This window comes from Halichoerus grypus, chromosome 4, assembly GCF_964656455.1.
Source record: "Halichoerus grypus chromosome 4, mHalGry1.hap1.1, whole genome shotgun sequence".
Classification (NCBI taxonomy): domain Eukaryota; kingdom Metazoa; phylum Chordata; class Mammalia; order Carnivora; family Phocidae; genus Halichoerus; species Halichoerus grypus.
The window spans coordinates 168,362,899-168,377,292 of NC_135715.1; the positions used below are offsets into that span (position 1 = coordinate 168,362,899).

General features: G+C 36.7%; 1 protein-coding gene across 2 annotated transcripts in view; it reads left to right on the forward strand.

The window, feature by feature from the left end:
* CPS1 (carbamoyl-phosphate synthase 1) overlaps window positions 1-14,394 on the forward strand; it is a 122,680-nt gene that overhangs the window by 48,676 nt on the left and 59,610 nt on the right. For both annotated transcript variants that reach the window (XM_036098744.2, XM_078071279.1), the window contains 5 exons: window positions 2,467-2,611; window positions 4,124-4,334; window positions 5,697-5,895; window positions 9,301-9,477; window positions 13,252-13,370. In XM_036098744.2, coding sequence (XP_035954637.1) covers window positions 2,467-2,611; window positions 4,124-4,334; window positions 5,697-5,895; window positions 9,301-9,477; window positions 13,252-13,370 — 851 coding nt within the window. The remainder of the gene's footprint in view (window positions 1-2,466; window positions 2,612-4,123; window positions 4,335-5,696; window positions 5,896-9,300; window positions 9,478-13,251; window positions 13,371-14,394) is intronic.

Below are 14,394 nucleotides of genomic sequence, written 5' to 3' on the forward strand. Positions count from 1 at the left end.
CTCCCTCTGCTTCAAAATCTGCTCCCAAACACCCATCATGCTAAAATATATTTTAGTGATTAGAAAAATGAATATAATGTCCCATTTTCTATTATTTTTTTGAAATAATATGACATGGATGACATCTAAAGTGAAAAAAACACATTGAGTAGATTGGCTTTCCCTCAAATTCAGGTGTTTAAAATATATACAATATAAACCTCTTGGTATCATAAATGAGTGAGCTCTCTGCCAACTGCCACACAGTCATATAAGCCAAAGTGAGATCTGAGTGTTCAAACTCTATGTGCTATCAAAATCACTTTAACATATCACTGAATAGTTCTTTTCTTAAGTATTAAAAAGAAAATCAAGATATGTTCCAAAAAATAAATTAGACATTATCAAAGAAAACATGCTCCACGAAAGCAGAGAATTTTGCCATTTTGCCCACGCTCTCTTCTCACCGAATAGAACAATGCCTGGTGAGGTAGGGTCCCAGTAATTGCTGGCTGAATGAATGAATGTGTGTAGAGCTGAGAGGCCCATGTCCCTTACATGGTGGTTGTGGACCTGAATCTGATAGGATTATTATAAGGGCTACTTTGGAGAGTGCTGAGTAAATACCAAGCACAGCTTCTATCTGTCATTACTTACTCTTTAGAGTGAAACAAAATGTGGCCCTTGAATTGTTGACATAGGATTTGAGAACAGATAAATAAAATTAAATATATTTAAACATCTATAAATGACAAACTTACATGTCAAACTTGGATTTAGTGTTTCCAGAGTTGCCAAAACAAACCCCCCCAAAAAGGAAAATATATCAATATAAATATTTCTTGTTTCCATTATGGACTTATGAGTCATGTATTTAAAGAAAAGAAATGTTTATAGAGGTGATTTTTTTTCCCTCTGGTATATTAGATGTTCCCAATATTTTTAATACTAGTATTCATGTATACTTATTCTCTATTAAAAATATATATTTTTACAGTGTAAAAATTCTGAATACTGAATTGTCTAAAAATGTTTACAATGAAAACAATTTTAAAATGGGATAGTTTTTAATTATTTAAATTCCTTAAAATAATCAATAAGGCATTGAATTTTTTTTGAAAACCTAGCTTTTCCCTTGAAGTAATTACTTTTATCATTAATTCCTAAACTACTCCTTATTCTCTTGAGATTATATTTAGCACCTTTAGAAGCTGCATTAACTCATCTAGGTCTCAAAGTTAGTCTTTTGTATAAAATCTGAGACTGGAAAGAAGGAAGCTGAGGCAACAGGTGAATTTGATCTCAATTGTCCTTGTGTCAAAACATCCAGCCTAGTCCATTAGAATGCAGAGAGCTTTCCCCAATCCATACCCTTTGTTTCCCAGATTTCCTCTTTTAGCATGAAATCCTAATGACAAATGAATCATTATTAAATTGTCAATGCTGGCTACGGAGTTTTCTAACCACTTTGGAAAACCTCATCATAGGCAGCTGTGGGCACAAATGTGTTACATTTTCAGTTGCACATGGAGGAGCCTGTAGTGTTCACTGAGCTTAAAAAGATAGTGTTCAGACACATTTAAAATACACACACACACACCCCACCCAACTAACACTGAGTTATTTCATTATACTGCCTGCTAATAATTTGAAAAAATTCAAAGTTTTTTCCCCAATTGTTTTCTCTTCCTTTCCTGCTGCCATTGCAAATCAAAAATATTACAAGACAAAGGGAGACATTTCTGTCTTGGATTTTCAGCCACTAAATGTCCTAAAGTCAGAGACTGCCTCTTCCATATTTTGGGTTCTGTATTCTACCCACCGGTGGGTACTCAATAAATATGAAATGATAATTATATACTAATTCATATCTGTTTAATCAGGCATATATGATATATGACTCAGGGTATTTAAGCACTTAGGCGGTGATTAACCATAATAATAGTCGCATATGATTCTTCGAATTCCCAAGTTTCGTATGCCATCTTGGCTAACTGTTTACAACCATCATTATCCTTTCTTCTCCTCATCAACATCAACTGACTTTTATTACGTATGTCACTGTACAAAGCACTCTCAGCTATTTTAGAGAAAACCAGAGTCTTTAGACTTATTTTTCCATATTTATTCACACTTATCACATTTTCTGGTTTTACAGAAGCCTTGCTGCTGAAATAATTCCATTTCCCTCTGCCTGATTGCTCAATTATTTTCTCTTTTTCCTAAATTAGTTTGATTTGATGTCATATCAGCACTTTGAATGGCAAGCCTCAATAATGTAAATCAAGCATATTCACTGCAGGATGCTATTCCTAGTACCTCACTGATTTTCTGACACATTGTGCCTTCTGGAACATAGAGGAGGATGGAGACTAGGCTTCAGACTTCGATGCTGACCAGGATTTAAGCCAGGGCATTTTGCCCAATATCCATGTTTAAACCAGTGCTTTTCCTTACTCTTTGATATCTTTTGTCACCCATTTCCAGGCCTTTGCTATGACCAACCAGATTCTGGTGGAGAGGTCAGTGACAGGTTGGAAAGAAATAGAATATGAAGTGGTCCGAGATGCTGATGACAATTGTGTCACTGTCTGTAGCATGGAAAACGTCGATGCCATGGGTGTTCATACAGGTAGGCAAAGAATCTTCAGGAATTACAGTGATGACTTCAGTTCACGCTTCTGATGACCCATAGACATCTTTATTAAGTTCTTTTCTTTAAATTACTATTCTTAGCTGATGGACTAGCAATAAAATTTTACACAAAATAGTATTTCATGGTATTGAAAATAACCTCACATTCGTTTTGACTTCACAAAAAACCCGTGAAGTAAGGCAGGTATTATCCTGATTTCATTTGAGGAAGAGGTCAAATGTAAGCATGTAGTGATGGTAAAATCTGTAAGAATTGGTGTTGAAAAGTAAGAAATGAAGTCAAGAAGTCTTAAATCAGATGAGGGTATTAGTTACCAAGTGAATGAAAAAATAGCCACAAGTAATAGAAATAGGTGAAATAGGCTTTTTAGGAAGAGAAGCTAGTTAGATGAGAGGACAAAAATGATGACTTAGGATTTAGAAATGCTAACTTTGAGGCATTGGTGGAATTCTTAAGAAGAGGGTTGATAATATGGAGCTGGAATTCAAGAAAAGGGTATACAAATAAGGAAGTTGATACAAAGTCATTGGGAGTCGTTGGTGTGAAGGACATAACTGAAGCTGGAAGCATAGACTAAGTGCTCAAGGGCATAGGCATAGAAAGAAAGATAGTAGGGTCAAAGACTGAACTTGGGAACTGCTTAGATTTACAGGGCATGAGTAAGAGGAAGGGTTAATGTTGAAGAGAAAGAAGGGAGTGCTAGGAAGAAAGCCAGGGTGGTACACAAGTAAGCCAACACAAGAAAATATTTCATAAAAGAGCTTTGGTTTTGGCTTTATCAAATTCTGGGAAAGGTCAAGAATTAGGATTTTAATGTGGGTTTTTGGATGTTCAAGAGGACAGGTTCAATGCAAAGTTGTTTATGGGAGCCATATTGAAAAGAATTATATGGCAATTGGGGATACACAGAATTGGGAAACTTTCAAGAAGTTTAGTCCTGTAAAGAGTAAGAGAGATGTTCTTCTGATTGGCAGTGTAGGGGGTGGGGCTTCTTGAGCCAGGAGAAATCTGAGCATGTTTGTGGGCCAGAGGAATGGTGACTAAAGATTAAGAGATTGAAGATACAAGGGCTATGATTAGAGAGGAGTAAGATAATGGGAAGGGATGAGATGTGGAAAACAGAGGGCTGAGCCAGTCTGGGTGAAGAGGAAGTGATCGTTTATAGAAGGGAGAACTTAAGAGAGATTTTGAGATGAAGAGCAGGGAAATTGCAGATTTCTGAAATTGTAGATGACCGAGGCCTTGATAGCTAGATGAACTTGGGAAAGGTTAGAGGGGTTTCTGTCAACAATGTGTCAGAGTAATACAGGCAAAACAAGAATCAGAGGGAAGAGTATCTGATGTGCCTTATATGGATCGCCTTGAGACAGTTATTTTCCCAACAAACCCTTAGACTAATCTGTGTCTTGTATCACACAAATAGATTAAGTCACTAAAGTTAGTTATTTAGATATGCTACCAAATAACAAGTGTTGCTTGGATGTATAGGTGATTCAGTTGTCGTGGCCCCTGCCCAGACCCTCTCCAATGAGGAGTTTCAGATGTTGAGACGTACTTCAATCAATGTTGTTCGCCACCTGGGCATTGTGGGTGAATGCAACATTCAATTTGCCCTTCATCCTACCTCAATGGAATACTGCATCATTGAAGTGAATGCCAGATTGTCCCGAAGCTCCGCCCTGGCCTCCAAGGCCACTGGGTAAGATCAGAGTGATTGACCATGTGTTTGCAGATTCTTCGCAGATACTTTTGGAAAACTGACAGCTAGTGGAAGACTGAGCTGCATTTACAAGCTATAGTCCCCATTTCTGTATGCTGGCTGCAAATCATTTAGGACCCTAAGGACATGGTTATTAATGAGCTTGCCGCCAGATTGAAGTAAATGATATTGCTCGCTGGCTTTGTTTGCTGGCTAATCATAAACTAATCAAAATCTGGGTGGTCAAAGCAGGCTGCAAAAAATCTGCTTCCTAATTGCACTTTGCAGATATTGTTAAAAAGTGAAAATTAATTCTCAACTTTAGTCCTCAACTGGTTTCTTCAGGTATATAGTAAATGGTAGGCAAATAGTATAGTTTACTTGATTCAAGCATTCAATAAATTATTTTATTTTAGCAAAACTGCACAGGACCAAACATTGTAGGATTTTTCTATAGATAAATATTGCAACCAAATAAGTGAATTTGCTACCCATTTAAAAACTGCCGGCGAGCATAAATCGAGGGAACATTAGTACATTTTTCTATTAATATACTTAGCATATGGCATTTAAATTACATGGCATTTAAGTGAACTAAATAATTACCCGTAAAGTTTTTTTTGCTTAATATGGCTCCGCAGTGCTGTATGGAGTGGCAGGGAGGTGTTGCCCTAAGCAAGAGTCAGGAGACCTGAGTTCTCCTTCCAATTCTCCTATTGACTTTGGACACATCACTTATTGTCCCTATCAGTTTCCTCATCTGTCAGATGAGGGAGATGTATTAAAAGAATCATATGTAATTCTACAGTTCTGTGAATTATATTCTCAAATATAATTACCAAAACTATCCGGTTAAGTTCCTAGAATGTTAGTTTTGTAAGGAGTCCCAAGTTCAAAAATAATTTGGAGACAAAGCAAGGACCCAAGCTTGCAATGACTACATTTTCTGACCATTGAATACCCCACAATGCCAGCTAACTCCACTGTCTTCCTAGGTGCAGACATCAATATATCTTTTCAAAAGAGTATTTTGCAGATTCTTATCTTAGTGGAGGCTCTGGAAAAGTGAGCACCTTATCAAGGAAGTCATTGATTTTGGATTAAAGAGGTGAAGGTTGGCAGTTGTTGCACTGAATGTCAGGCACAGAGAGTGAATTCCTTCGTGATCCGTGTCTCTCTACTTTATCATGACTCACATTATTTTATAAGCGGCTATTAAATCTTCATACAGAACAGAGAACCAGATGTGTTTTATACCCTGATGTGGAATAATGCTAGAATTTCTAAGAAAGACCAATTTATGTTTTGGGCTGTTTTTAATGCTCATTGCTGAAAGAAAAAAAAAAATCTCCTCTTTTATAGCTACCCACTGGCATTCATTGCTGCAAAGATTGCCCTAGGAATTCCACTTCCAGAAATCCAGAATGTTGTATCGGGGAAAACATCAGCCTGCTTTGAACCTAGCCTAGATTACATGGTTACCAAGATTCCTCGCTGGGATCTTGATCGTTTTCATGGAACGTCTAGCCGAATTGGTAGCTCTATGAAAAGTGTGGGAGAGGTGAGTCCGTGGTTTATTCCTCTATTTATTCTTGTTCTCAACTATTTTGTCAAATCCTTAACATCCTTAGAAGTATTCAGGTTGCCTGGATACTGGGTTCTTGATTGGAGGAAAAATGGGAATTTCATTTCCTCCATGGTGTTTCAACATCTCTCTGAGTATTATCATAAGGTATTTGTTACATTTCCCCTTAATGGATCTTAAAAGCTTCTAATTGAAAGGAGAGCCTGTATATGTGGATGTATAATATATTTGCACATATGAAAAACATATTTTCATAAATAACTGAGTTATAATGTGTTTCATAAACAGACCTAGAAAATAACATGATATAAAATGGTATACCAAAAGACCATTGCACTGAGGTTAAGAATTTAATTTTAATCTATTCACACAAATTATGGCTTTACCCTCCTTGGACCTCACTTTCTACATGTCTAAAAGAAAAGGGCTGGACTAGAAGAGCTTTCATGTCCCATCTAGCAGCAAAGTTTAAATTGAGGAGAGCACAATGGGATATGAAGTCCTCTTTCATTATATTGAAATGGTCTAAGCTTTTAGGACCTTTAGATTTTTCATAATGTCCCTTTTTATATTATTTGAAATTAAAATTAGCTTTTGATTATTCCATCTTCAAAGATACAGTGCTCCTCTGTACAGGAGGAAAGAAAGGAATTCAGACCCCTGCCTCTGACTGTCACTCTCTTCCTTCCCCCACAAAGGGGTTTATTTCTTCTTGCATCCAGTTGGTTTGGCATAAGTGGAGAGAGCATGAGTCTTTGAACCAAATGAGCTTGGGTTTTACTCTTCGAGTTGCCACTGACTAGTTAGAGACACTCATGCAAGACGCTGGTCCTCAGGTTTTCCATCTGAAAATTGGAGATGATAATACCTACCTTGGGAGGTTCTTATAAGATTTAGGATTAATACATGTAAATCTTTAGTAATGTCTTTTAAGGTAGATTCATAATGAATCTCAAATAAATGTGTTTCATCAGTATTGTTGTCATTGTTTACGGGTAGAATTTTTGATTACCAGCAGTATGCATGAATCTCAATCTCTATCGATCTATTGATCTATCATCTATCTATTTATTTTATCTCACCTCTGTCTCTATATGGCCAATGTAGGAGCTCTTGGTCTATGCCTAGATATCTAAGCTGGTTAGATTACAGGGCAAAGAACTGTTTATGACATATTGTTCTATGTTGGCCTTTATTTATCCTGTGTTACAGATTATAGTTATCCTCAGACTAGCCATTGCAGAAATGCATACCACCAATCACAGGAAGTTCAGCTTAAATCCATCAGCAATGCAGGAGAAAAGAAAAAAAAAAAAAGACATTTTACTGATCAATCAGATTCATGCATGAAGGGGAGAATTATTACTATTTTGGTTTCCTTAGTTTCCAAGATACTAATGCAAGATTTTAAAGTAATGACAGATAAGGAAAACTTGACCTTTTAAATTAAAATGTCCTACTAGTTGTAAAAAAAGAAACAAAAAACTGGTAGTCCTTCATAGCTGCTTTAAATCTTATTTTTTCTCTCATGCTTCACGGTGCACAATAGAATTAAAACTCAAATGCCATGGAAAGTTTTGTTGGTAGCTCTCCTGCCAAATAAACAGCTGTTATTTAGTTTATTTTATGGGAAGAATCCGTTTTCACATTGCTCACAGTAAAATTTATAGGCCAAAGAAGATGAGATAATTTCTGTAATGTGTTCATTTAGGGCTTATAATCTAAGGGACGTTTATTGTCAGTGGATATTTCCCATCATACATTTAGTTCAACTCAAGTTAGGAAGCATTTCCCCAGCTTTTACTCCATGCAAGATGCAGTGAATAAGATGTAGATATTTGTTACATGTTATCTGCAGTTGGTAAGTTGAGAATACAGAAATAGAACTAAACGTAATATGAATTCAACTGTGGTGAAAGTTAAGATACAGTGTTTACATACAGGTGCTTTGAGAATGGAGAAGAATAGGGTCAGGGAATAGGGCTAGGGTCCTGTCAGTTAGTCCATTGAAAAATGGTGAAATTTTCACTTAATGAAGGTGAGTATTAATCATATAAAATATTAAAAAGCACAAATTTTGAGCAAACACAGTTATGTACTCCTTAATTATTATATAGGTAGGTTTGTTTTTCTTTTATAGAACATATTCCATATACCGTTATGTACAGTGTACTTACAAATAATAATTTATGGTGAGTTACTTATAGAACCAGTTACTTTATCGCCAACTTTTAAGTATGTAATACTTATAAGTTGTATTAAATATTTTCCTAATTTGATAGCACCATAAAATCTTTCATTTCTGGCAGTCTCTCTCACACTTAGGCTAGCAAGTCTATGACCATATTGTGTAACCCTTCAAATATCATTATACCTATCTGAATTGGACTAACATTTTATTCATCTCTGCTCTTGAGAATCTTCCTTACTTCTAATTAAATTGGGGGCAGCGTGAAAGGTTATCTGTTTGGCTTTAGTGATCTTTGAATATGTATCTTGTCACACAATTGGCATGAAGGTTTACCAAACTGACATGAATGGGAATCTGGGTCTATTTGAGGAATCACAGAAGTTTACTGAAGGCAGCATTATCACTGTTATTATTTTAAATTGGAGACCCAAAATGCATAGCAATCTATGATTCCGTGGAAAGATTCAAAGACAGTGTTTATCCACTGAAAATAACTGGTTAGGCTTGAAGGCAATTTAAGTTTAGTTCTGACTTGTAGCTTGTCCAAGTGAAATCACTATATGGTCTTCCTAATTGATTAGTGTACAATCAGCTGTAGAGATTGTGGGAAGACACATCGAATTTGTCATGGGGAATTTAGATCCACCTACATTCAAAATCTGAATCTGTCAGTATTGTTATGATTCTGAAGGTTTTATTAATATTAATGCTTCGTTATAAAGAAAGCCAACCTGTCTTGGATTGTGACTGATAACCCATTTAGAAATAGTTCTGTTTTTGTGTTAATATATGTCTGGCTTCTCTTCATTTGTTTTTTATTCTAAATAACATCTGCGTAAAAGCAAGATTTTATTAAGGAAGGGTCTATATGCTCTTGCCACCTATTCCTTAGTTTAATATTATTGTTCAGAGCAGTTGCAGGTAATTTCCTCATCAGTCTCAACAAATAAAGCTAAATTCCTGGTGTGGTAAAAGACTGACCTGATATTGTTAAAGACCCATTATATCAAAACCATGGCGAAAAGGAGAGAGAAAGAAAAATAACAATAGCAACACCTAAATTTGGGTAGTATTCTTATATGTTTTGTTCTAACGTCTTTTCTAAAAAACATTCCATTTCTAGTTCTGTTTCAAATTCAATATATATAAGCTCTTTTTTAAAAATACAAGTTCTTAAATGTGCATTACAGGTCATGGCTATTGGTCGCACCTTTGAGGAGAGTTTCCAGAAAGCCTTACGAATGTGCCACCCGTCTATAGATGGTTTCACTTCCCGTCTCCCTATGAACAAAGAATGGCCATCCAACATAGATCTCAGAAGAGAGCTGGCTGAACCATCCAGCACCCGTATCTATGCCATTGCCAAGGTAATATGTGATAAGGGGCCCTGAGTGACTATTTTCTTCAGAATATAGCCACCCTGGACTTTATTTATTTATTTATTTATTAAAAAGATTTTATTTATTTATTTGAGAGAGAGAGATAGAGATAGCAAGAGAGAGCATGAGCAGGGAGGAGAGGGAGAAGCAGGCTCCCCGCAGAGCAGGGAGCCCGATGTGGGGCTAGGTCCCAGGACTCTTGGAACATGACCTGAGCTGAAGGCAGATGCTTAACCAACTGAGCCACCCAGGCACCCTGCCAACCTGGACTTTAAAGTAAAACTGAAACACAAAATGGTTGTGAATTCAGGGATTTGGGGAAGAAATTTAATTTTCTTCAGTAGTATTATACTAGAGACTTCTGTGGCTTTTTTCAGATTATTCTATAATTAATGAAATATTACCCCCTTTTTAAAAATTTTATTTGAGCTTGGACTGAAGGACACATTGCAGGTTTAAAGGATGATCATACAGATAAAATGTTCCTTCCTTATATATATATATATCTTATCGATACTCTTAGGTAGGTTTGATCATATTGACCTGCCATTTCCTGTCCCTCTCATTACTCGTTCCTTGAAAATGTATAAAATCATATTTTAGAAAGGAAGATGCATAAAATAGTATCATTTAGTATATGCTCCCTCAGACTTTAGAATAATCTTTATTTGCTTCTTTTTCTGTGTTTAAACAACAATGACTATAAAGATCTTCCATGATTATAGGCTTTTCTGTGTAATTATTTTATTGGTCTTACTTTTAGAACAAAAAAGCCCTACATTTCTCACTTCCACCCCCTAGTTCCCTTTTATGCAAATTAAATGCCATATTAATCTCCTTTCATGTTTACTATGTGTAGGGTTTTGAATTTTCAGCTCATCTGATTTTATAAAAGGTGACTTGGGCAGCTGGGACCTGTCTGGTCAGAAATCCCTGAATGGCTTTTTGACATTTAAGGAAGCTTAGGCATTAATCCTCCAACAGTATCAAACCACACTGGAGCTACAAGGCCCCGCTGACCATTTCATATGTGCATGTGTGCATGTGGGATGAGTTGATGAAAATATGAATTTTGTCTTTAAAGAGGAAATCTGTCTTTGTAATTTGCCTTTGTAGCAACAGAAAAATGCTGTGAGTGATTTTGAACTCACTGCAACTTTCCCGTCCATGTACTGAGAGTCCTGCTGAGAGGGAGAAGCGGAGGGAATGTTTCCTTCGTTGCATATAATGTATACCCTCCTCACCTTTATGGTTTCTAAATGCAGAATATTAAGTTCCATTGAAATTCTGGCAGATGTTAGTGTCTTTTGATGGACATTTCTCAATATTGAGTTTCAAGGTAATAGAGAATTAACATTTTCAGTGGGGGGGGTGGGTGATAGTAGTGATGAGAGGTTATTCCAGAGAGCCATTTCACCTTCTTTATTGTTCTTATTTCAGTCTTTTGTTTTAAAAAAGCATTCTACCATATTCTTATGTGTAGATATACATATGATGTTTTCTTTCCAGACAAAGGGCAGTAAATGAATTTTTTCCTTAAGCCTAGTATGCCTACTTCTGCCATTTTGAGGTGGATGAAAAAGGGAAGTATTTCCAAGTCCCTGGGGAGGATATAAAGCTCGAGCAAATCTCTCATTCTTTTCTAACAGACTTATAAAGGATGAGAATTCAGAGGAAACGTGTGGAGGTCCTTTCTCACACAGAGCCCCCTATGTATGAGCAAAAAGTGCAGGGTCTGAGGTATAAATTATTGTCTGCCAGAGTGCCGGCAGAAGGAACTGATGTCTGTTTGTTAGAGGTCGTCATTACTGTTCATTGCCCCAGCAACCAGGAACTTGGTGATTTTGACAAAGAGAGTGAGGACCGTGGAGGGCTGAAGGGGAAAAAATGAAAGGCGTGAGTAAATCTTCGCTCGCTTTCATGGTCCTTACAAAAGGGCAAGTTGCTCTGAGGCCTGATTTTTGTGCAGTCTTATTTCAGGACGACTGGATCATCACCTCTTTTGATCTGGGGAGAATACAGGGCATTATTTTTGATTTGGGAAACATTAGAGTAACCTTGAACTTGTTTGGGGTCATTATGAACTTCGTTATAGCTGTGTGACACGGCAAAGCTGCCGTGCTTGAAGATGAGGTCATGAGACGGGCAGGATTTGGCTTTCGGTTGGACACCGTGGGTGGGACTGTAATTGTCCTTCCTCCTAGTGAAATGAATCCAGGAGTTTAGGCTCTCTGACAAGCGTGGGGTCAAGAGTGTGTGTGATCATGTGAAGACTTCCTCTGGTCTGTCGAAAGTGTCGCTAACTTAAGGTTCTATCCCCCCATAGTGCTGATGGCCAACAGCTAATTGAGTATTTGATTACTTGGAAAATGAGACAGAATACTAAGTCCTTGGGAACCTGGCTCCATATAAGGAGAATTAAACAAAAGGAACATGAATAGACTTATGAAATGAGCACGCCTTTGAGTATTTCCATTAGGTGTCATCTAATGCTAGTCAACAGAATTATGAGCTGTGCTGTCTCTCATTGTCTCCCTGGTGCTAGAAATCAGTGAAGATTTAAAGAAAATTAAGCTCCTTGGGTTGAAATATAATAGCAGAATTACTAGTTACATATATTTCTTAATGGGATTTAAAAATACAGTGTGCTATTTCTAGAATATGTGGTTTTGGAGTATTATCTGATTATTAATCTTCATTGAGTATAAACATATACTTAAAAATAGTAAAGAAGAAGAGTGGACATCTTTTGAATATCAAGGTTTGGGTTTTGAGCGTTTATCTCTTCTTTCTGTTGCCTTTTCTACTCAGCTTAATGACCCATAGTTGTAATTTTACTTCTGAGAAATTGCTAAAGTAAGCTTGAGGAAAGAGCTGAGCTGCCTATCAGAACAGAAGTTATTACTACACTGTTTTGGAATATATTAGGATTTTGTAAATGCCTTTCTTAGCACAAAAGTCATAGTAACTGATTCAAAATAATTTTTTTGTTTGAAGTCTTCTCTGAGGAAATATTCTAAAGAAATAACACTAAGTCAGATTTGATCCATAAATTTTCACTGACTGGTTTGTGTGAGTGTGGAATGAGGTAAAAAAACTATGGTATTTGCCAAAAGGTAATTATCCAAAATACAAGTTAAATGATCATCATATTGATTCTAGATGTTCCTACCAATTTGGCTTAACTGTAGTTTCAAGAGATTCTCTTTAATTCCAAAGAGATGTACCAAATTTAGGATATAATTAGCAACATGGTTATATAGAAAGCAGGGAAGCAGAGCTTATTAGGGGGATTTTTCTGAGCACACACTGCTCTGATTAACTCAAGACACCTCCTTGAGGGGGCACCTGGGTGGCTCAGTCGTTAAGCATCTGCCTTGGGCTCTGCCTTCGGCTCAGGTCATGATCCCAGGGTCCTGGGATCGAGCCCCGCTTCGGGCTCCCTGCTCCGCGGGAAGCTTGCTCCTCCCTCTCCCACTCCCCCTGCTAGCGTTCCCTCTCTCGCTGTGTCTCTCTCTGTCAAATAAACAAATAATAATAATAAAAAAAAGACACCTCCTTGGTATGCCATTTATGGGTATAGTTGGCAGCGTTGGTAGGTTTATTGGGAGGAACATCAATGATATTATATCAGTTCCATTCTCAGTCTATAGCCTCAAGCTCTCTGAATAACGTAGAGAGGAATGGCTGCTATATGTTTTCAACCGAATAAGACATTTATAAAATATTTGTCAAAGAAAGTGTCTCTTCTCCTTTTGGCAGGCCTTGGAAGACAACATGTCCCTTGATGAGATTATGAAGCTCACATCCATTGACAAGTGGTTTTTGTATAAGATGCGTGACATTTTAAACATGGAAAAGACCCTGAAAGGGCTCAACAGGTAAGGCAGCGTTGCTCTGATTCACTCCAGATACCTTCTGTGCAGCTTTTATCTTCCTCTTATCCTTAAGCACTTGGCCAAAATTCTGCTTCAATGAAGTAAATAGTGCCAAGGCTGGTAAGCAGTAGTGATGGCCACAAGAAATGGCAGTTCTAGATGTTTACCTTTTGAAAGGTATCTCTTGATATTTTTAACCGTTTTGCACCGCTTCCATTGCCATCAAACTTAGTGATATTTTTATCAGGTCTTTTGAAGTTAAAAAATTGGTGTACATCTATGAATTCATGTGCTGTTTAACTTACCCAAAATTACCTAGATCAAAACGTTATCAATCAATAATTAAATGAATGATATCCTTATTTTCTATAATATTTCTAAGTTCTGAAGTCAGTTTCTTTCTTTTAATATCAACTTACATATTGCTGTATATTGATGAGCTAATGTATTCCTCTTGCATTCTACTGATATTTTTAACATTGGGACTTCCAGTTCAGCATACGAATAAGCCACATTCAAGTTCTGTTAATAGATTCTTTACCTCTCACTAATTTACATTTTTATCTCCTTCAAGGCCAATTATTTTTAAAATCTCATTTCATGTTCAGAATATTCTGATAATGTCAGTGCTTTAAAATCTACTTCTTTATTTTTCATGACAAGACCATTTGTTGGGTCACCTCAGGCTTATGAAATCACAGATAGGTTTTAAACATGGATCTTTGATAAGAGGAACATTTATTACCAATCTAGAGGAGAGAATATAATCCTCTTTAGCTTCTCCCCTTTTAAGAGGGTTGGGAAATACACAATTATTTGAAAGAAGTCTCACCTACAAGCCTAGGCATATGTTTAGAGAGAAGGAAATGTTTTGTTTGTGTAAATTATTCTCAAATGATTAGAGAAAACGTAAAGATATTAATCACTTAAAATGTTGTTGAAGACAGTGGGAGTTCTCAAAGCCTACATCTGTGACGTATAATTTGGGTTACTGTGTTTACCTAATCAAGATGCCCACACAAACCGG